General features: G+C 42.8%; 1 protein-coding gene and 1 non-coding gene across 2 annotated transcripts in view; one reads left to right on the forward strand and one right to left on the reverse strand.

Moving 5' to 3' along the window:
- The window catches only part of lrp5 (low density lipoprotein receptor-related protein 5), a 73,135-nt gene extending 63,381 nt beyond the window's left edge, over positions 1 to 9,754 (forward strand). The window contains exons 25-29 of the mRNA XM_061035048.1: positions 1 to 90; positions 186 to 425; positions 2,137 to 2,279; positions 2,418 to 2,515; positions 5,747 to 9,754. The exon at positions 1 to 90 is cut by the window's left edge and continues 21 nt beyond it. Coding sequence (XP_060891031.1) covers positions 1 to 90; positions 186 to 425; positions 2,137 to 2,279; positions 2,418 to 2,515; positions 5,747 to 6,071 — 896 coding nt within the window. The 3' untranslated portion in view covers positions 6,072 to 9,754. The remainder of the gene's footprint in view (positions 91 to 185; positions 426 to 2,136; positions 2,280 to 2,417; positions 2,516 to 5,746) is intronic.
- A 2,941-nt stretch (positions 9,755 to 12,695) lies between these two features.
- trnap-ugg (transfer RNA proline (anticodon UGG)) lies at positions 12,696 to 12,767 on the reverse strand. The gene has a single exon. It is a non-coding gene; the product is annotated as a tRNA-Pro (tRNA).
- Positions 12,768 to 25,000: the final 12,233 nt, after the last annotated feature.

The raw sequence follows: 25,000 nt of genomic DNA on the forward strand, positions 1-25,000 counted from the left end.
TCCGCTGTGGAGACAATCAGTGCATCACCAAGAAACAGCAGTGTGACAACTACTCCGACTGTCCTGACGGCTCCGATGAGCTCGCCTGCGGTAACGTTCAAATATTCCTGCATCAAGTGTTTACGCTTTCTCTCTCCTCTCCGGTTTGTTTCTGACCATGTCCCTTTTTTTAATCTCGTCTGTAGAGTTTGTGTCTCCTCCATCCAGCGGCATCCCGAACACCGGTCCAAACACCGTCGGCCCCGTCATCGCCATCATCCTGCTCGTCTTTGTGATAGGCGGGGCTTATTTTGTGTGCCAGCGGGTGGTGTGTCGACGCTACAAGGGCCCCAGTGGGACTTTTCCTCACGAGTACATCAGTGGAACGCCGCACGTTCCCCTCAACTTCATCGCCCCGAGCAGCTCGCAGCACGGCACCTTCCAAGGTAAAAAAGAACACACATTCACACGCTGATGGTAGAGGCAGCTGTGTAAAGAGTCCATCAGTATTAACTCATCCATTCATACACATTCACACGCTGATGGTAGAGGCTGATGAGTAAAGAGTCCGTCAGTATTAACTCATCCATTCATACACATTCACACACTGATGGTAGAGGCAGCTGAGTAAAGAGTCCGTCAGTATTAACTCATCCATTCATACACATTCACACGCTGATGGTAGAGGCAGCTGAGTAAAGAGTCCGTCAGTATTAACTCATCCATTCATACACATTCACACGCTGATGGTAGAGGCCGCTGAGTAAAGAGTCCGTCAGTATTAACTCATCCATTCATACACATTCACACGCTGATGGTAGAGGCCGCTGAGTAAAGAGTCCGTCAGTATTAACTCATCCATTCATACACATTCACACACTGATGGTAGAGGCCGCTGAGTAAAGAGTCCGTCAGTATTAACTCATCCATTCATACACATTCACATGCTGATGGTAGAGGCCGCTGAGTAAAGAGTCCGTCAGTATTAACTTATCAATTCATACACATTCACACACTGATGGTAGAGGCCGCTGAGTAAAGAGACCATCAGTATTAACTCATCCATTCATACACATTCACACACTGATGGTAGAGGCTGCAGTGTAAAGAGTCCGTCAGTATTAACTCATCCATTCATACACATTCACACACTGATGGTAGAGGCTGCTGAGTAAAGAGTCCGTCAGTATTAACTCATCCATTCATACACATTCACACACTGATGGTAGAGGCTGCTGAGTAAAGAGTCCGTCAGTATTAACTCATCCATTCATACACATTCACACACTGATGGTAGAGGCTGCTGAGTAAAGAGTCCATCAGTATTAACTCATCCATTCATACACATTCACACACTGATGGTAGAGGCTGCTGAGTAAAGAGTCCGTCAGTATTAACTCATCCATTCATACACATTCACACACTGATGGTAGAGGCTGCTGAGTAAAGAGTCCGTCAGTATTAACTCATCCATTCATACACATTCACACACTGATGGTAGAGGCTGCTGAGTAAAGAGTCCGTCAGTATTAACTCATCCATTCACACACATTCACACACTGATGGTAGAGGCTGCTGAGTAAAGAGTCCGTCAGTATTAACTCATCCATTCATACACATTCACACACTGATGGTGGAGGGTGCTGAGTAAAGAGTCCGTCAGTATTAACTCATCCATTCATACACATTCACACACTGATGGTAGAGGCTGCTGAGTAAAGAGTCCGTCAGTATTAACTCATCCATTCATACACATTCACACATTGATGGTGGAGGGTGCTGTGTAAAGAGTCCATCAGTATTAACTCATCCATTCACACACATTCACACACTGATGGTAGAGGCTGCTGAGTAAAGAGTCCGTCAGTATTAACTCATCCATTCATACACATTCACACACTGATGGTGGAGGGTGCTGTGTAAAGAGTCCATCAGTATTAACTCATCCATTCACACACTGATGGTAGAGGCCGCTGTGTAAAGAGTCCATCAGTATTAACTCATCCATTCATACACATTCACACACTGATGGTAGAGGCCGCTGAGTAAAGGAGGATTTGAAAGATGTAAGACTCTCTGTTGTATTCCTGGAGCGTCCGCCATGTTTTTTTAATAATAAAACATGAGTCATGTGTTTTTATGACTGTGCGTGTGCAGGTATTTCCTGTGGGAAGTCCATGATGAGCTCGGTCAGCCTGATGGGCAGCAGCAGCAGCGGAGCACCGCTCTACGACAGGAACCATGTGACCGGAGCCTCGTCCAGCAGCTCCTCATCCACCAAGGGAGCCTTCTACCCTCAGGTCCACACACACACACACACACACACACACACACACACACACACACACACACACACACACACACACACGCACACACACAGCTGTTTCCTCTCCACGGTGAAATAACACCTGAATATTTTCATATTTTTGTTCATGCAGATCCTGAACCCTCCTCCGTCCCCGGCCACAGACCGCTCTCTCTACAACGCAGAGATCTTCTACTCCTCCAACAGTCCCTCCACCACCAGATCATACAGGTAACACACACACTCACATACAGGTAACACATACAGGTAACACACACACATACAGGTAACACACATACAGGTAACACACATAAAGGTATCACACATACAGGTAACACATACAGGTAACACACATACACACATACAGGTATCACACATACAGGTAACACATACACAGGTAACACACATATAGGTAACACATACACAGGTATCACACATACAGGTAACACACATAAAGGTATCACACATACAGGTAACACATACAGGTAACACACATACACACATACAGGTATCACACATACAGGTAACACATACACAGGTAACACACATATAGGTAACACATACACAGGTATCACACATACAGGTAACACATACACAGGTAACACACGTATAGGTAACACATACACAGGTATCACACATACAGGTAACACACATACAGGTAACACACATACAGGTAACACACATACAGGTAACACATACAGATAACACATACAGGTAACACACATACAGGTAACACACATACAGGTAACACATACAGGTCACACATACAGGTAACACACATACAGGTAATACACACAAACAGGTAACACACATACAGGTAACACACATACAGGTCACACACATACACACATACAGGTAACACACATACAGGTAACACACATACAGGTAATACACATAAACAGGTAAAACACATATAGGTCACACACATACAGGTAATACACACAAACAGGTAATACACACATACAGGTCACACATACAGGTAACACACATACAGGTAACACACATACAGGTAACACACCTACAGGTAACACACATACAGTAATACATACAGGTAACACAAACAGGTAACACACATACAGGTAACACACATACAGGTCACACACATATACACATACAGGTAACACACATACAGGTAACACATACAGGTAACACACATACACACATACAGGTAACACACATACAGGTCACACACATATACACATACAGGTAACACACATACAGGTAACACACATACACACATACAGGTAACACATACAGGTAACACATACAGGTCACACATACAGGTAACACACATACAGGTAATACACATACAGGTAACACACATACAGGTAACACATACAGGTAACACACATACACACATACAGGTAACACACAAACAGGTAACACACATACAGGTAATACACATACAGGTCACACACATATACACATACAGGTAACACACATACAGGTAACACATACAGGTAACACACATACACACATACAGGTAACACACATATACACATACAGGTAACACACATACAGGTAACACATACAGGTAACACACATACACACATACAGGTATCACACATACAGGCAACACACATATACACATACAGGTAACACACATACAGGTAACACATACAGGTAACACATATACAGGTAACACACATACAGGTAACACGCATACAGGTCACACATACAGGTAACACATATACAGGTAACACACATACAGGTCACACACATATACACATACAGGTAACACACATACAGGTAATACACACAAACAGGTAACACACATACAGGTCACACACATATACACATACAGGTAACACACATACAGGTAACACATACAGGTAACACACATACAGGTCACACACATATACACATACAGGTAACACATACAGGTAACACATACAGGTAACACACATACACACATACAGGTAACACACATATACACATACAGGTAATACACACAAACAGGTAAGACACATACAGGTCACACACATACACACATACAGGTAACACACATACAGGTAACACATACAGGTAACACATACAGGTAACACATATACAGGTAACACACATACAGGTAACACACATACAGGTAACACATACAGGTAACACACATACAGGTAATACACATAAACAGGTAAAACACATATAGGTCACACACATACAGGTAATACACACAAACAGGTAATACACACATACAGGTCACACATACAGGTAACACACATACAGGTAATACACACAAACAGGTAACACACATACAGGTCACACACATATACACATACAGGTAACACACCTACAGGTAATACACACAAACAGGCAACACACATACAGGTCACACACATATACACATACAGGTAACACACCTACAGGTCACACATACAGGTAACACACATACAGGTAATACACACAAACAGGTAACACGCATACAGGTCACACACATATACACATACAGGTCACACACATATACACATACAGGTAACACATACAGGTAACACACATACACACGTACAGGTAACACACATACAGGTAACACACATACACACATACAGGTAATACACATACAGGTAACACACATACACACATACAGGTAACACACATACAGGTAACACATACAGGTAACACACATACACACATACAGGTAACACACATACAGGTAACACATACAGGTAACACACATACACACATACAGATAACACACATACAGGTAATACACGTACAGGTAACACACATACAGGTAATACACACAAACAGGTAACACACATACAGGTCACACACATATACACATACAGGTAACACACCTACAGGTAATACACACAAACAGGTAACACACATACAGGTAACACACCTACAGGTAACACACATACAGGTAATACACATAAACAGGTCAAACACATATAGGTTACACACATACAGGTAATACACACAAACAGGTAATACACACATACAGGTTACACATACAGGTAACACACATACAGGTAATACACATACACACATACCGGTAACACATACAGGTAACACACATACAGGTCACACATACAGGTAACACACATACAGGTAATACACACAAACAGGTAATACACACATACAGGTCACACATACAGGTAACACACATACAGGTAATACACACAAACAGGTAACACACATACAGGTCACACACATATACACATACAGGTAACACACCTACAGGTAATACACACAAACAGGTCACACACAAACAGGTAATACACACATACAGGTTACACATACAGGTAACACACATACAGGTAATACACATACACACATACAGGTAACACATACAGGTAACACACATACAGGTAACACACATACACACATACAGGTAACACACATACAGGTAACACACATACACACATACAGGTAACACACATACAGGTAACACATACAGGTAACACACACCTGTCTCTGCTACCTGTCCCCCATAGAGCTCTTGAATATTTTGTCTCCTCCCCTCAGACCGTATCATCCCGTCAGAGGAGCAGCCCCGCCCACAACGCCCTGCAGCACGGACGTCTGCGACAGCGACTACACCCCCCACCACCTGCCAGCCGGGCTGGCATCGTCGGCGGGCCGCTGGAAGGCTGTGGGCCACGGGGGCCACGGCAAACACAACAAGTACTACATGGACCTCAATTCAGACTCGGACCCGTACCCTCCACCCCCCACCCCCCGCTCACAGTACCTGTCAGCCGAGGAGAGCTGCCCCCCCTCCCCCTCTACCGAGCGCTCATACTTCCACCTGTGCCCTCCTCCGCCGTCACCCTGCACCGACTCCTCGTGACCCTCCAACGGCCCCAGAGTCCTGTGAAGAGGGCCAGAGGGGCGGGGGGGGTGGTCTGGTCCGGCTCACCTTTACAGGTAACAAACTCGTGCCAACATTCAGCTCAGACTGACTCAGACCTGCTGGCCCAGATCCCGTGCAACAGGTCCCACACCTGTCTCATCATTCCAGTCGTCCTGCAGCTCTCAGGGTGACCTTCATCACATCAGTCTGTCGCCAGGTGTTCACTCAGGTGTTCACTCAGGTGTTCACCCAGGTGTTCACTCAGGTGTTGTTCACTCTCACAGGACGGAGAGGACGAGTGAGCACAGCCAGCTGCTCCCTCTTTAACCTTCATTCCTTCCTCTGCTGGGCCACCAATCTGTCCAATCCCGAGCCAGAATCCTTCCCTCTGAACTCCTCGACATGTTCATGAACTCAGACTGAGCGGTGTGTGTTGATGTGTGCCGACGGTTCATCCCATCCTTCCTCGCTGCGTCCTTGTTGGCAGGACTGTACATAGTGTTAAGATAATGAAGAGAAAGAATCAGAGAGGAATTATTTTAGTGTTTGTTCACGCTGGCTGATCCTCCGCTCCTCACAAACAGAGGACGTGTGGGCGGTGGAGCGAGGAGCGAGCCGTGGATGTTTCACTTGATGTAGGACATTAGATGAATTCTCAGACGATGACTGAATGAATGTCAATGAATAAATGAATGAATGAATGAGTGGGGGGAAAAGGGCCACGATCAAAGCAAGGCGGGGCTGAAAATATGATCACAATATTTTTTCTATAATGATCAATATTGATATTTATCTCAATGTAATGATTTGATAATGTTGCCAGTTTGAAGAGTATCCCGGGACGGTGGACGCCTGAAGAAACCACTTTCACTAAGAATGAACAAAAACAACGGGTGCCTCACTTTTGATCACAGGCTTCCTAAGGCTGTTTTTTATCTTAAAGATCATGAAAACAGATTTAAAAACCACAGAAGGATGCCGTGTCAGAGGAGAAATTCTGGGTTTGTCAAACACTTGTTAGAGAACACAGTAAGGGGCTGAGAGCCAAGCTGCTGCTAATGATGTTAGCTCAGTCATAAGGTTAAAATCCCTTAGTGTTCTTAGCTCACGAGGTTGATACTGTTAGCGACAATATCAGCAGAAGTGTCAAAAACAAACAGAGCCAGTGATAAAAGATAAAAGCCAGTAAAACCTTGATAAAGCTACGTTTTGTTTTCCAAATGCATTCTGGCAAAGCTGCAGCCGAGCTGCAGCTAACGTCAGCTGTTTCTCTGATAGCTTAAGACCCTTTGATGACTAAAATCCTTCATTCAATTAGAATGTAAAGTGAAGAAAAAAAACACTAGATCAAACTGTTTCACCTAAAAGAGTATGTCTGCCCGACCCTTTTTTGCGGACACAGCAGGAGTCCGAGAGCCAAACTGCTGCAAATGACAATAGCTCCGTTTTATGGTTAAGGTTTCTTCATTGAGGTTTTTACTTTTAGCCGAATTGTCCGAGGAAGTGTCCTCCTGTCCAAAACAAATAGAGCCAGTTTTAAAAGCCAGTAAAAGTCTAATAAATCAGTGTCATCTTTTTTTAATGGACTTTGTGGACCGCTAGCTGAGCTGCACTTAACTTTAGCTCAGCTTGTTCTCTGATGGTTTCAGACTCTTTCATCCAGTTAAAAAAGTTACGCACTGCAAAAAAAAGATCCTGTATAAATGTTTCGCTGTCCGATGTGCGAGCTTAAAACCTACACACTGATTGGCTGTTGTTGCGTTCACTTCCACTGTGACGGGAATTCAGATGTTTCTCTATTCAGTAAAAATATCCTCATGAAGTTAATCACGATTCTGTACGGAAAACGTTTTAGCGCCCGCGCCCCAAACAAAGAGAAGTTTTTTTTTTTTTTTTTTAAAGTGCCCCTCACATTTCAAACTGGGATTTCTTCTGTGGTTAAATGTTGAACCTTATGAGGTGGTCGAGCTTTTCAACACAAACACGTCTCCTAACATACCAAATGACATGTAAAGCTATTGTACATACGTGTAATGAAGTCAGTGATCTGAATCTGAACCTCTTCCATCATTCACCTTCGTCTTCCCGTTTACCAAAAGTCTGTTTGCTGCTATCGTGTACATACTCTATGACGATTACACAGAGAGACCCAAATGACCACGTTCATACTGACCATAGATCATGAAGCTATTTTACACTTAATAACAGATTATTCTTATAGCAACTTTTTTGTATTTCTGTTTGTGTGTAGATCATTTTGTGTGTTTCTGTGTCATGTTCGTAGGTTTGAAGGAGTTTGTAAGAAATGGGTTTAAAGAGTTCCCGCCGAGACGTTCCCACGCTGTCCGTAAATCTCAGATATTTCCTCAACAGAAAAAAAAAAGCTGGAGAAGATTAAACTCATCAATCTTTATTTGTAAAGCGCCAATTCATAACAAGAGTTACCTCGAGACTTAAAGATCAGATGTGATAATATGCAGGAAGGATTCCTCCTTTGTATTCCTCTCGTTCATGTTGTCCGCACTTCCTCCCCGCTGAGGTCAGAGGTCGTGCAGGAATGAGGACGGAGGTGGTTGAGCGGACGACATAGTCTGATGGTGGACGCTGGGCGTCAGGGATGTCGGGTGGTAGCAGTGACAGATCGCCTCGCTGTAGGTTGTTGGAGCTCCGTCTACTGGAAAGCCGGGCTGCTGCTGCCGGGACGAGGCCCTGGAGGGGGGATGTACTCAGACTTGATGAAAGGTTAATTTACTCTCAGGTGACGGCTTCACTGCGTCCTACGGAAGAGGATTAGGGCAACTGAAAAAAAGAAAATTTGGTTTCTGATTTTATTTTTTTTTACGCTGAAGCCTTCAGTTTGTCAGGTGCAGCAGCTCACCTGAGTGACTGCACTTATCTATCGCCTTATTGGTCTTCTGAATTTACATATCAACATTCACCCAGAGATGATTCTCTCACACTCAGCTGTGCCTTCAGGAGCATTTTAGACAAGTCCAGTTCAGCATCAAACCACCGACTGCGTGTTTGCTGAACCTCCGGCCTTATTTAGGACAAAGTTTGGGCCTTAGAGTTTTAAAATCTCGTCCTGCGTTTCATCCGGCTCACAGGAAGTAGACTGCTCTCATCGACCTGACATCAGCTTCCTGTTTCAGACGTCGCTGTCCTCCAGGGTTTGAACGTCTCCAGCGCTACATTAACCAGCAGCAGCTCTGATGCTGATAAAGGTGTCGGCCGTGCGTTAAGGCAGACCTGTTTCTATCATAAAGACGTACATCTCTTTGTGTTTAATGTCGGGTTTCCTGTGTTCCCGCCGGGCGCCACTCCTTAAAAAAACAACCAAATTTATGTATGCACTTAAAGAAAAGGGATCGAGAATAAACGAGCGTGTTTGAGAAGGAAGGAGAATATGTTGGTTGTAGAGTTTTAGTCGACTGTTAGTGTGTCTCGATCCTCCACCAGGAATCAGTGTGTGTGTCAGCGTGGTTGTTTTTCCGTTTCCGTGGGAACTCTTTGCCTTGTCCGTATTTCAGGCCGCCGGCCTCGCCTCAAACCACTGTGTCAGTAAAACTCCTTAAAACCTGTTTTTTGTCGTCTCAGCTAAAAATGCTTTGTGTAATTCACACGTGACAAATTTTTGTATCAAAAGCATTTTTATATAATAAAGGTTCTATTTTAAGGAATGATGTGTGTTTGATTTGAAGGTCTGTGAACTACGGTGGCCCTGAAGGTCAACTGCGAAAACTTTTCCTAAAAACGCAAAAAAATGTAATTAAAGCACGACTGAGATGATAAAGGTATCTTACTATCTGATCATTAAGGAAACATGCTGAAGTGCTGGCTTCTCTGACAACAATGCAGCAGCCAGTATGTCCTCCTTCTAACTTTAGATTCTGCTCCTGAATGATCTGGATTTGTTTGGACCAGAGAAGGTAGGCGCTTTTAAGGAGACACCCCCCCCCCCACACGGCCGTTTTGGACGCCCCTCAGTTTACCAGATATGAGAGCAGTTATCAGGTCAACAGGTGTTGCAGCGATGGAAGCGGGCAAGAGAAGTGGTTCAGATAGAAGTGATTGTACCCGACCTAAAAAGCCTCTGCATGTTTCTAATAAGCTCCACGAGCAGAAACGTGCTCAAACTAGGATCAATATTGGAGATGCTTTTGAAAAATGGAGAGAGGTTAGAACACAGAAAGGTTTACAGACCCATGCAGAGCTGGATAAACACTGAAGCTTCAGAGTCCACCACATGGTGACCTGAGTGAGCATGGACTCTAGAGAGGAGGGGGGGGGGGGGGGGGGAGACAGCTCTCTATGATGTTTAGAATTTAGACTGCAGTACCTGTTTTAAACACTAGAGGTCAGAGTTACATGTTGCTCCTTTAAATGCAAAAACATTTTGTGAAACGTAAAATAAACATTTCACAAAATGTTAAAATATTAAAGTGTAACAGGCCGTAGTGTAGTGTGAGTTTGTGTTTCTCTCTCCAGGTGCAGCTCACTGATCACCTGTGCTCACTCTGCCGTCGGGGGGCGGAGTATAAAGAGCCGGAGGCAGCAGGCAGTCAGTGCCAGAGGACCATTTGGCTGCTCTGTTGCAGAAGAGTTTCTGAAGTCCTCACTGATCGTTGTTTTTCTTTGCAGGGGGTTGATTGTTGAAAGTATTTTGTTGTCGGCTTCTGAGAGATGAGATGAGATGAGATTCAACTTTATTGTCATTACACATATACAAGTACAGAGTATCGAAATGAGGTTTGACATCTCACCAGAAGTACAATAAGCAGAAAGTGCAAGAATCTGTGCTATGTACAGTAATTACAAAATGTACAGATGTACACTAAAAAAAAGTGAATTATTGGGTATATGTGGCTGGATTAATGGGATGCTATAAATATAAATATATGCTATAAATATAAATATATGCTATAAATATAAATATAAATATATTCTTCAGATTATAATATACAGATTAAGGTGCAGTGAGCATGCTATACTAGATTACAGATAATATACAGAATATGGACATATTGTACAGGTCGATAACTTATTGAGGTGATATGAACATACTATAATACAATAATACAGGTGGATGAGAGATGTGTGTGTATGACCAGGAGGAGTGGTGGGGGGATGATGGGTGTGAGGTGATGTGCAGGGGAAGGGGGGTCAGCGGGGGGCGGAGTTCGGGAGGGAGAGAGAGAGAGAGACAGAGTTCAGAGTTCGGGGGGCGGAGTTCAGTAGAGAGACAGCTCTGGGGAAAAAGCTGTTCCTCAGTCAGGATGCTCTCGATCACACAGCGGTAGAAGTTCATCAGTACAGCTGAAGACAGGTGGTGTCTCTTCAGTGTCCTCAGGAAAAAGAGGCGTTGTTGAGCCTTCTTAACCAGACTGGAGGTGTTAGTGGACCAGGAGAGGTCCTCTGTGATGTGGGTCCCCAGGAACATGAAGCTGGAGACACGTTCAACAGGTTGTGTGTGCTTCCTCTTTCTCTCCTGAAGTCCACGATGAGCTCCTTCGTCTTGCTGGTGTTGAGGAGCAGGTTGTTGTCAGCACACCAGGCGGCCAGATGCTGTACCTCCTCCCTGTAGGCTGTGTCATCGTTGTTGCTGATGAGGCCAATCACCGCCGTATCGTCCGCAAACTTGATGATGGTGTTGGATCCATGTACAGGTCTGCAGTCGTGGGTGAAGAGGGAGTAGAGGAGTGGGCTCAGCACACAGCCCTGTGGTACGCCTTGTGTTGATATAATCCAGCACAGAAGAAGTGTAGGTATCAATGTCTGTGTGAGAGCCCCAGGTAGCCTGAGAAGCAAACATACTCCAGTCTGTGTGATGGAACCTGAAGTACAGAGTCTGTCCCCGCTGGCCACACTTTAATCGTTGTCACTGATGGCTTCACACGTTGGATGAGTGGGGAGTACTCGGGGATGAGGAACAAAGAAAGGTGGTCTGACTGTCCCAGGTGGGGGAGGGGGGTCGTGGTGTAGGCTCCTGCGATGTTTGTGTAAACATGATCCAGAGTTTTGTTTCCTCTTGTATTGCAGGAAACACAACTGGTGAAATTTAGGGAGCACTGTCTTTAAGTTTGAGTGATTAAAATCACCTGCAACTATAAATACAGCCTCTGGGTGAGCAGTCTGTTGTTTACTGATCGCTGTGTAAAGTTCATTCATAGCAGTTTTTGCATCGTCATCCGGGGGGATGTAGGCTGCAGTTAACATAGTGGAGCTGAGCTCCCTAGGCTGATAGAAAGGTCTACATTTAACCATGATGCAGCCACCATCTCTTTAGTTGTTGGTGTTTTCTAAAAGAAGCTTGTTTTTGGTTGTGAAGATTTTCTAATTCTGTAAATTAATTATTTTTAAATACAGTATGCCTATACTTAGCTCCTCCTTCTTTTCCCTGTAGGTTTTACTTTTGTTTTTTTTTACTCCCCTCATTTGCAGGCCATGTACAGATGTTCCCATTGTGAACATGTTATTTCAAACCTTAGTTGTCCTGTAAATAACTTCAGTAACTCCGCCTTTATTACCTGTATAAGCCGTTAATCAGCTGTTAGAGAGGCGCTGACGTCATCCTCAGCTCATTGGGAAAAAAAACAGATTTAAAAAAAAAAAAAGAAAGTTGGGCTCGTCCGGGATTTGAACCCGGGACCTCTCGCACCCAAAGCGAGAATCATACCCCTAGACCAACGAGCCGCTGTGCAGGGTAGAAAGGAGGTGAGAGAATTAAACGTCACTATACGTCACTGTTGGGTTATATGTGGTTAAAGTCCGCCCCCTAGTGGTCAAACACGGAAAGTACATTTGATTGAGCTTGAAGCAGATTCCTGATTCTTCTTATTCCGCTTCTTGTCGGTCTGTGTGATAAAACAAAACTTCATATTGATCCAGTTAATATTACAATATAAAAATGTTCTTATATAATATTCACTGAGCTGAAACACGTCAGAAAAATGTAAAATAAATGAATCAACACGAGTTTTATTTTACATCATATCAGATCCATCAGACTTTAATTGATTTAATCATAAATATAAATATAAAATCTCACACACTGTTTTTTTTTAAATATTTTTGTATTGTCCCTCTGAGACGCGTCCTTCTTCACTTTGACCTTTTATTTACTGTTTTTTGTTGTTCGTTCATCGTTTCAGTGCTCATCTATCTAAAAAACGTCCCCATAAATATGATATAATTGTGTAAATATCAAGTGTGAGAACTTTGATAACAAACAAAAAAAGGCGGTAAAAAAATATAATCCAGATTTCAGTGAACATGTGTCTAACGTGTGTGAACGATTTCTCCTTCAGACGTGATTTAAACATTTTTTAAAGCAAGTCTAACGACCAAAAACAACACTTGTTTGAACACTTTTATCTTTAATACCTGCTGCTCTGGTTTCAAATAATCCAATCAATGAATGTTAATTATTACATGTTGATTTATTCATCAGTCTGTTGAGGCCCCTCCAACCAGAGTCAGTGCTGTCAGATGGGGCCCCATTAGGGAGTTTCCTACCGTCATTACAAAATGTGCACACTTTCTGCCGCTGCTTTGCTGCCCCCTCCTGGTCACCCTGCCTTACCTGCTGACGAGCAGCGCCTCAGGGTGAATCTTGATTTATTCGGCTTCTATGGGGCAGGAGGTCAGAAATGTTTATATTTTTAAACAGGGCTCGTGAATGTGACAGGATATGATGTCATAGAAATGTTTTTATAATCAGTTAAATTGATCTGTAACACAGACATTTAGATATGTTAGTTAGAAAAAAACATTTTTAAAAAACTACTGTGCACAGTTGGAACGCCGATCCCAAATGTGGACCCTGGAAACTCACAATGGGCGGCTGTGGTTCAGTGGGTAGAATTGTCGCCTTTCAACTGGAAGGTTGAGTGTTCAATCCCCATGTCGATTTGTTCTTGGGCTCTTGTCCTTAACCCTGAATTGCTCCCTCTGCTTCAGTGGTGGTGTATGAATGGGATTAGTTACTTCTGATGGATGATACTACACAGCGGCCTCTACCATCAGTGTGTGAATGTGTAGGTGTGACCTGCAGTGTAAAAGAGCTTTGAGTAGTCAGAAGTTTATATAAGCTCAAGTTAGCATTTACCCACAAACTGAGTCCATGAAGTCCAGTCAGTGAACAGAAAGAGTTCCTGATAAACACTGAAGCACATTAACCCTTTATGAACCGACACGTTAACATGATGATGACCTCTGATCGACTCTCCCAGACGTTCTCTCTCCTCCAGGCGACTCTCAGCTCTCAGCCGCGTTCTTCTTTGGCGAGCTTGGAGGGGATTTCCCGTGACTGTGTGAACCCCCCCCCCCCCCCCCCCCCCCCCCCCCCCGTAGTAACGTGTCTGTGTAATGACGCCCTCAGGCCTGAGCTCCACAGACTCACGGCGTTACCTTTCTGCTCTTCTTCTGTTCGCTCCATTGTGTGAACAACACGGCAGCTGAAGGTCATTTCCTCTTTCTAACCTGAACCTTCACTGCTTTTGTCATCAGCACACTGGAAGCTGTCACATGATCTCTGTGCGCCGTTATGTCGTCTTTTCTGTATTTTTGACACTTTGTTCACGTCTGCAGGAGAATGCGTGGCATGTGTTCGGCTAGTTTCATAATGAAGGGAGCAGGACCGGGTCTGTGGCATCACTGCAGACCTGCACCAAGACTCAAACCAGGTCTCCAAACTCTCAGGGTGTATTCACACCTCGTTTAGTTTGCTTGAACTGAAACCCTGGTGCTCTAGGAACTACGCGGTGCCAGACCCCCCCGGCCTGCTCCATGGCCACGTCCGGCCCATGTGTTCAAAGAACCATCAGCGGAGGTTTATTGACCCCCTCACAAGAACATCGATCAGGGATCGGAATCAGACTGAACCTAGATTATGGGATTTGTTTAAAGCGGTGTGCGAATGAGTTGAATTGTATTTGAGGTATACCCATCTTAAAGTCTCTGAAAGCTATTTGACCGTGTTTGTGTTTATATGTATTTTTAACACTGGATTAAAAAGTGATTCAGTGATTTGTAAATGAATATAATAAAGAACATTCAGATTGAACTTGAGGACGGTTTGGAGACATGAAAAGAAGTCCGCACCGCGGTCACCTCCAGGGTCATCCCCAGGTGTGGATCTTTTGAGCAGCTGTGAATACAAACCAGACGCCTTTTTGGACGTAACAGGCTCCCGTTGCATCATGGGAAATAATAGTTTGGTGAGCAGCACTGTGTTGTTGTTTAGAGCTCTCCTTCACAGCCGTCTTGCAGCACGTCCCCCGGCAGCCCCCAGACCTTTTTGTCCAATGATTGAACGATCTTTGCACTCATGTGCTTTTGTTTACAAATTCTGGTGCAAATGTGAAAACGAACTACATATATGACCCAATGTCGATACAGATTCATGTTTCATGGTGAACTGTCCCTTTAAGAGTAGATCTTTATACGACTCCAACCACGCAAACCGCGTTGTTAACCTCTGCAGTTTTGGACCAGACTCGGTCGCACTTTGGGTTGGTGGGACGACTTTAAGGCGATAAAAAATGGAGGGAAACCAGACAAAGAGAGGAAGTGAGAAAAGACAGAAACTACAAAATAAAACAGGAAACACTTAAGAAAAGAGGAGGAAAAAACGCGAGGATACTAATGAGAATTGGAAACAGGAAACAGCAGAAACACTACAAAATAAAACAGGAAATGCATTCTATATTTAAGTCAACAGAGTAAACTTTGACACCCGGGGTCAGAATGAGATAGTGGGGGGACAAAGTTGTCCAGGTGAGCTGGGAAACTTCCCCTGCAGGTTGTCCAGCTGGCAGACAGGTGCTGAAGGCTGAACAGAGGCAGAGAGAGGTGGAGACCAGCGCTACCACTTTTTTCTGCCCCTTTTATTCTCTCGCTCCGCTCGCCGCTCTGTAATTACACCAGCTGCCTGGAACCTGTGGGTCTCTTTCTCTCTCTGCCTCCCCCGCTCTCACCCCCTGTTTTATCTCCCACATTCTTTTAATGTTCCCTCTCCTCCCTCACCGCTGTTCATTCCCACAAGAAAAGTTGAACACCTGCCCGGCGACCACACCTTTGGGCCTCGCACAGAGTAGTGTGACGGGGGTAACAGTGGACACGTTGCTGCAGCACTTTTCATGATGAACTGCTTCAAACTAGAACTGGTATTAGAGACCAACACTTCCTGAGTTGCTTCTTCACACATCCCTCAAAGCCTCAGAAATCCAAGATGGTGGAATGCGTGAAACAGTCCGGCTCAAACAAAACAAAAGTAAAAGTGTCTGAAAAGCAGCAGGTAAAGCATATTCTCCTCTCTAACTTTTCTTTGATTCATTCACAAGTTATTCCTCAAATATATTTACAACTCACATACAAACAAGTATCCTCAGTTAGTTGATTTGCCACCTAAAATAAACTGGAGATACATTATGTGCACGGAGATGGTAGAGGTGGCGTGCAGACAGTCTAGTTTACCAACACAGCTCGCTGAGTAGTCACTGCATCACTTCTTTACCCAAACCAGGTTTGGCCATATCAACTTTTCTAGATCAATCAGTTCCATTTGACAGATGTCTTAAGTCACATGTTTATATTAAATGTTACCAGATTATAATGCCTGTAAATGCAGAAGAATATCTGCACCCTTCACAAAGTGAGATCCAGAGTGATAGACTCGTAGACGTCTGTGGTTCTTCTCATGCCTACCTGACGTTGAGTCTCCAGGCTGAGAATAGGAAGGTGTCAGAGAGGGAGGAGGGCCAGACTTTCATTCAGTCTGAGAGGAGAGGGAGGTTAAAGAAGGATCACACGTTTTCCCACAGAAGAGGACATATGGACAGAACGAGCTGAAACTCCAGCTGAGTTTACATCACTCTCATGTTTCCATCGTGAAGGACTAGAGAGGGAGAACATTTACACACAACACGTTCAGACATGTTTTTAGGATAAAGGTCTCAATGTGAAGGACCAGGGCAAATGTTGAAACTCTGCAGTGAACATAACCTGCAGAGTTAAGAAAAAGAAGGCTATTTTAGAAGTGCCTTAAACCTGCATTCTTTGGAATGGCCAGCAGGGGGCGATTCCACTGGTTTCAAATCACAGACGGTAAATATGAATCTTAAGTGACTTCACCCATCCGCTCCTGCAGAGGGAGGCTGTTGCTGTCTCAACCTAACGACAGGCTGAGAGCTGGAGCTGAGGCGGGTTTTAAACCTCCTGACAAACCGTTACACCGCGCCCACCTGTCAATCAGGTCAGCTACACGCCTTATTGTGAATAACTCTTATCCTTCATCAAATCAAAACTGATGAGTCATCAAAACATTCACCCCCCCGTACAGTGTGTGTCCATCGAGACATGAGCTAATCACACCTATTTGGTTTTTTGAACCAGGCTGTAAACATGTTAATCTCTGCTGTAAAAACAGGCTTTTTAGAATGGGTGTGTATGTGACTTCCTGTGTTCCTGCAGCCAGCCTCTAGTGGACACTCGAGGAACTGCAGGATTTTACACTTCAGCATCGGCTTCATGTTTCAACACTGTTTGGGTAAAGGTGGCAGTGTTAACTATAAAGCTCTGCAGGAATCACTGATCTTGGTTCTACCTCATACTGTGTAGCTGCCTCCAGCTGGTTTCCACTTCACGTTTGTTGTCTGGTTACTGTCTCTTTAAGAGATGTTGAGTTTCTCCTCATCAGCGTCTGTCACTCACAGACCTCCACTTCAGCTGCTGGTGACTCAGTGAGGAAAGGGGAAAGAAAGATCTGCACACCCTATGAAAACGCTTCAGTCTGCATCCCTACATTATATCACTTTTATTTATTAGAAGAGAAGGAAACTTTAGCTCATCAGTAAGAGAGTTTGTGTCTGAGGGAGCGGCTCTGTTCTGTGTTAATCCTCAGCAGAAGTCCGTCCTCTTCACCTCACACATGAACCTGCTGCGTGTGACAGACTGAAGTCCACCTGAAGCTGTGACATCACTCAGACCACTCTGACGGTGGAGGGGGGGTGTCAATAAACCTCCGCTGATGGTTACTTAACCTCAGAAGAGGGTGGAGGTCTGGAGAGGCTCTCCTCTTGAACCCAGCTGCCTCTTGTTTGGCTCTGTGGGTAGATGCAGGCTAACGGTCCCCATCACTTCCAGTGTTTGTGCTAAGCTAAGATAAACACATCAGGCGCTCATCCTGATCTCATGTTTGAGACTTCAGGCCAACGGCTGTTTCAGACAGTCAGGAGGGGAAACTGTGAGACTGACTGACTGATATATCTGTATTTATTTTAGAAATTCTTACCGATTTTTGCAGTCTGTGCTCGCTGCCTCTCATCAGTGCCATGGTTTTGTGCATGCCCTGCCCCATTGCGTGAACTACAAGATCACAGGAGAACTACAAGATCACATGAGAACTACAAGATCACAGGAGAACTACAAGATCACATGAGAACTACAAGATCACAGGAGAACTACAAGATCACAGGAGAACTACAAGATCACAGGAGAACTACAAGATCACATGAGAACTACAAGATCACAAGAGAACTACAAGATCACAAGAGAACTACAAGATCACATGAGAACTACAAGATCACAAGAGAACTACAAGATCACAACAGAACTACAAGATCACAGGAGAACTACAAGATCACAGAAGAACTACAAGATCACAGGAGAACTACAAGATCACAGGAGAACTACAAGATCACAGGAGAACTACAAGATCACAGGAGAACTACAAGATCACATGAGAACTACAAGATCACAGAAGAACTACAAGATCACAGGAGAACTACAAGATCACAAGAGAACTACAAGATCACAACAGAACTACAAGATCACATGAGAACTACAAGATCACAGGAGAACTACAAGATCACAAGAGAACTACAAGATCACAGGAGAACTACAAGATCACATGAGAACTACGAGATCACAAGAGAACTACAAGATCACAACAGAACTACAAGATCACAGGAGAACTACAAGATCACAACAGAACTACAAGATCACAGGAGAACTACAAGATCACAAGAGAACTACAAGATCACATGAGAACTACAAGATCACAAGAGAACTACAAGATCACAGGAGAACTACAAGATCACATGAGAACTACGAGATCACAAGAGAACTACAAGGTCACATGAGAACTACAAGATCACATGAGAACTACAAGATCACAGGAGAACTACAAGATCACATGAGAACTACAAGATCACAGGAGAACTACAAGATCACAGGAGAACTACAAGATCACAGGAGAACTACAAGATCACATGAGAACTACAAGATCACAAGAGAACTACAAGATCACAAGAGAACTACAAGATCACATGAGAACTACAAGATCACAAGAGAACTACAAGATCACAACAGAACTACAAGATCACAGGAGAACTACAAGATCACAGAAGAACTACAAGATCACAGGAGAACTACAAGATCACAGGAGAACTACAAGATCACAGGAGAACTACAAGATCACAGGAGAACTACAAGATCACATGAGAACTACAAGATCACAGAAGAACTACAAGATCACAGGAGAACTACAAGATCACAAGAGAACTACAAGATCACAACAGAACTACAAGATCACATGAGAACTACAAGATCACAGGAGAACTACAAGATCACAAGAGAACTACAAGATCACAGGAGAACTACAAGATCACATGAGAACTACGAGATCACAAGAGAACTACAAGATCACAACAGAACTACAAGATCACAGGAGAACTACAAGATCACAACAGAACTACAAGATCACAGGAGAACTACAAGATCACAAGAGAACTACAAGATCACATGAGAACTACAAGATCACAAGAGAACTACAAGATCACAGGAGAACTACAAGATCACAAGAGAACTACAAGATCACTAAAGAACTACAAGATCACAAGAGAACTACAAGATCACAGGAGAACTACAAGATCACAGGAGAACTACAAGATCACAAGAGAACTACAAGATCACAACAGAACTACAAGATCACAGGAGAACTACAAGATCACATGAGAACTACGAGATCACAAGAGAACTACAAGATCACAGGAGAACTACAAGATCACATGAGAACTACGAGATCACAAGAGAACTACAAGGTCACATGAGAACTACAAGATCACATGAGAACTACAAGATCACAAGAGAACTACAAGATCACAGGAGAACTACAAGATCACGAGAGAACTACAAGATCACAGAGAGAACTACAAGATCACGAGAGAACTACAAGATCACATGAGAACTACAAGATCACATGAGAACTACAAGATCACAGAGAACTACAAGATCACGAGAGAACTACAAGATCACAGGAGAACTACAAGATCACAGGAGAACTACAAGATCACATGAGAACTACAAGATCACAGGAGAACTACAAGATCACAGGAGAACTACAAGATCACATGAGAACTACAAGATCACATGAGAACTACAAGATCACAGGAGAACTACAAGATCACAAGAGAACTACAAGATCACAAGAGAACTACAAGATCACAAGAGAACTACAAGATCACAGGAGAACTACAAGATCACAGGAGAACTACAAGATCACAGGAGAACTACAAGATCACAAGAGAACTACAAGATAACAGGAGAACTACAAGATCACAAGAGAACTACAAGATCATATGAGAACTACAAGATCACATGAGAACTACAAGATCACATGAGAACTACAAGATCACGAGAAAACTACAAGATCACAAAGAGAACTACAAACTACTAACTCCTCCCCTTCTCTCTGGTCTGATGGGCTCTAAACGGGGGTATCATTTACAGGAAGTAAAACCCTGTTCCATCTTTATTAATAAATATTTATTTAGGATGATAATGAAGCTGAAATTGCCTCTTTGTTTTGAGTCGGTCACCCTGAACAATCTAACACGATTTTACAGCCAATCATCATCAGCCTCGTCAGATCACACATTAAAGCTCCACAGTCAAACTGTACACTGTATGTCTCATCCTCACTGTATCATAAAACAGATGGACCTTCTATTGAGATGTAAAGCAGGGAAAGAATTCACAGATACATCCCATAATAAGCTGTCCTGGTTCAGTGAATGGAGCAGATGTCCAGAGAGCAGCAGGTGCTTCAGAGTGTCCTCTGACTGTCTGCTGCATTCTTCCACTGAAGGTGTCATCATGATGGAACAGAGACACAGTAAACATGATGTTGGTCCTGAGAGTTATTCAGTCAGACTCTCTTTTAGTGTCAGAAAAGAAGCTCTTCATATTTTACAATGACAGCGATAAACCATATGGATCAACATGTATATTTTAACTGAATGGTGATACATGATATCTCCAAACTATTTTCTGAAACAAATAACAGATTCAGTTTAAAGGGATTCTTCACCCGTTGAAACATGAATCTGTATTGACATTGGGTCATATGTGTAGAAATGTGAAATACATTTTGAAGTTGGTGCCTTCTTGGCTGTGAAAAGACAGAAAGTGTCTTTTTGGCTCATGTTGATGAGAGACACCAAATCCCAGAATGCACAGCACCGCAGGCCACTCCCACTAAGGTCCTCTAGTTCAGAATCAGAAATACTTAATTAAATATGAAATTTATGAAATTCAATCGATACAGTTTCTCCAAAATATAAAATATAGCAGTAGAAATATAGAAATAAAAACATTTACAGACATGTTTGACATTCGGCGACCCCGGCAGCCAGCGGCTGCAGCAGCAGCCAGCGGCTGCAGCAGCCAATACACAAGACCGGCCTGTCTGCAGCAGCCGTCTCGCCGCTATATTTATATTTTTTCTCCATCATCAGCTTTCTCCAGCCTGTTAGCATAGCTTCAAAGCAATATGGCGGACGTTAAGTTTGGATTCTGGGAGTGAGTTCCCACCCACTGATCTGTGATTGGTCTGTAGCTTCAGTGGTCGAAAATATGAGGAGCTAGCGTTGTAGTTTCACCCCGCTAACCGCAACAGCTTCCAGTGATGCAAAAATCATCATTTTGCGTCACTGGAAGCTCCTTTACAGACTCAGAAATACAAAGATTTCCCATCTCAGGGGAAAATGAGGGCGGGATGCACGACCATTCAAAAACACTACCAGGTTTCTAATGATACAAAGATTAATGCAGATGGTGAAGTATCCCTTTAAAGTCAAATCCACATGAGCCAAATGTCACACAGACGCTTTTTATTAAACGCAGCCGGCTGCACAAAGTTAGATAGGGCTTTCTGATTTCAGAGATGTGGATAACACGAATCACAGAATCACAGAATCACAGAATCACAGAATCACAGAATCACAGAATCACAGAATCACAGAATCAGACCATGAAATGGAATCGACTGTTAAACGCGGAATATCGTGGAATTTGCTAAAACGTGGGCGTGATTTATTAAAAATCTGTGTTTTCCTGAACCAATCTAAATATTTATCACAGTCCCTGAGCTACATGACCCGACCTGTCTGTGTGTGTGTGCAAACACAGACGTGAGTTTGTTGAACACTTTGGTTAGAAAGCTTCGTCTTCTTCTCTGAAAGCATTTTGAAGGAGGAGCACGTCGACAGGACACGAGAGTAACGTGATCGTAAAACACAAAAAAAGAGATTTGTGAAAAAATATCAAAGAGATTTTAAAGAGCCATGACAACATGTTCTTGATGTGAAACGATGTGATTGGCTTATAGATAACAAGTCGAGTAGTTTTTTGCATTTGGTCAAAGTCAGATGAAAAGTAACAAAAGGTCAAAACAACAGGCTGATGAAAAATGAGAAAATCATGATGGCGGTCTGCATGCTGGAAACTTTCAGTCAACCTATCGACAGGCTGAGAGCTGAATCTGAGGAGGGATTTAAACCTCCTGACAAACCGTTAAAAAAAAGTTTTTTTATGAATGGGTGTGTATGTGACTTCCTGTGCTTCTGCAGAATATTGAGATTTTTAAACGCAGTCTGAAAACTCATTTATTCAGTCTGGCTTTTATATAAATACAAATCTTAACATTATTGTTTTGTCTTTTTTATCTTACTACAATTTTAAATATTCTTCTCCGATGTATTCATTTTAATATCTTGTTGCTTTTATGTGTCGTATTTTATTTTTTCATTTTTATACATATTTTATTTTAATTCTTATTGGTGCATTAGTCTCTCAATGATTTTATAAACTACTTTTTCGTCAATAACTTTTCTGCACTCTTGTAAAGCACTTTGAACTGCAATTTAATTTGTCTGAAAGGTGCTTTATAAATAACAGGAAACATGTTGTAGTATCACATGCTGGTGGCCTCAGTGTACCTCTGACGCTCTGCAGAGTGACTGACGGTCATAATGAAAGTAAAAGTATTTTCTTATCTCAGGAGTTATTAAAGTCCTTCTGCAGTCAGGTGTGATTAAAAACACAGCCGTTACTCTAACCATCAAAGACTTTTAGAGGCCACGTCTGATTTTTATTAAACCTGAATAACACTCTGTATCACTAGAGGTCAACGTCACCAGTTACTGATATTTACAAAGATTTGATTAAACTGCATCCTGAAAATTAAAGAGTCGTAAAAGTAAAGTAATTCCTTTGAATTTAAAATGGATTTGACCAAACTTTGAAGGACTGAGAACCACTGAAACAATGATTACATGTGATAATAGATTTACTGTACGAGCTGTAGCTGAAATATCAAGGAATGTTAGAGGTTAGTCATGAGGGATCTCTTGTTTTGGTATTTTTTAATGAAGATTTTAGACCTGGTTTCATGTTTCTGATCACAAACTTATTCTCATTTCATTTTTTTTATTTGTTCCGTACATGTCAAAACACTTAACAGAAAAAGAAAAAAACAATTCACACTTTATCACATGTACAGAAAGGAGCAGGGAGAAGAATAAATCTTGTTTTGCCTGCAACCTTACTCAAAAAGAAAACAATAAATGTCTGGCTGGTCTGTCCAATTACAATCAATGAATGAATACCAACATAAAACAAATCTGACAATTCAGTCTTCACTTCCTCAGACATAAGAAGGAAATCACAAAACACACGAACTGCAAAATATTCTGAGTTGAATAGAACACTTGAAATAGCCAATCTAAATGCTTTGAGCTGTTTTCATTTCAGTTTTGAGCAACATGAAGTCAAAATGTATAATTTAGGGTTAGGGTTATATCATAATGTCATACAGGTCCCACCCAGCATAAGTCAAACATTTCCAGACGTATGACCAGGAAGTTGTCCTTCATGTGCCAGCGATCAAAGTCTGAATAGGAGACTTTGCCTGTGTCAGAGTTTACAGTTTGAGTGTGAAGTGTTTCCTTACAAGACAATTTAGATTTTTGATTTTCAAGTCCGTCTGTCCTGTAAAGTAAGCACGCTTCATGAGGAATGGGGAGAGGGGACGATAGTGGGAGTGTTTCCCTTAGAGAAAATAAAACAGCAGATTTCTTGATTTTCTGACTTGTTCAGCCAAGTGGGGTCTGATCGTACCCTGGTCAGGATGTCTTTGACTGGACATCACCTTGGAGTGCAACATACACAACAATATACGTTGAAGATATTTAATGATAGATAATATGAATGTTGAGACGGATGAATAAGATCAGATGGTGCCTGACCATGTTGAGCTTTGTAAGTGAGAAGAAGGATTTTAAATTTTATAGGGAGCCAGTGCAGAGAAGCCAACACAGGAGTAATGTGGTCCCTTTTCCTAGTTCTGGTCAGTACACGAGCTGCAGCGTTCTGGACTAGTTGAAGAGTCTTTAGAGATTTACCAGAGCACCCTGACAAAAGAGAGTTACAATAATCCAGTCTGGAGGTAACAAATGCATGAACTAGTTTTTCTGCACACATTATATTGGACATTCAGATCCATTGCTAACTCATCAAGTGTTGGGTGGTGGATGTCTGTGCAGGTGAGGATGTTGCATTGTGCTCTGTTTGTAACACTAATCCGG

Source organism: Labrus mixtus, chromosome 4 (assembly GCF_963584025.1).
Source record: "Labrus mixtus chromosome 4, fLabMix1.1, whole genome shotgun sequence".
NCBI classification, from domain to species: domain Eukaryota; kingdom Metazoa; phylum Chordata; class Actinopteri; order Labriformes; family Labridae; genus Labrus; species Labrus mixtus.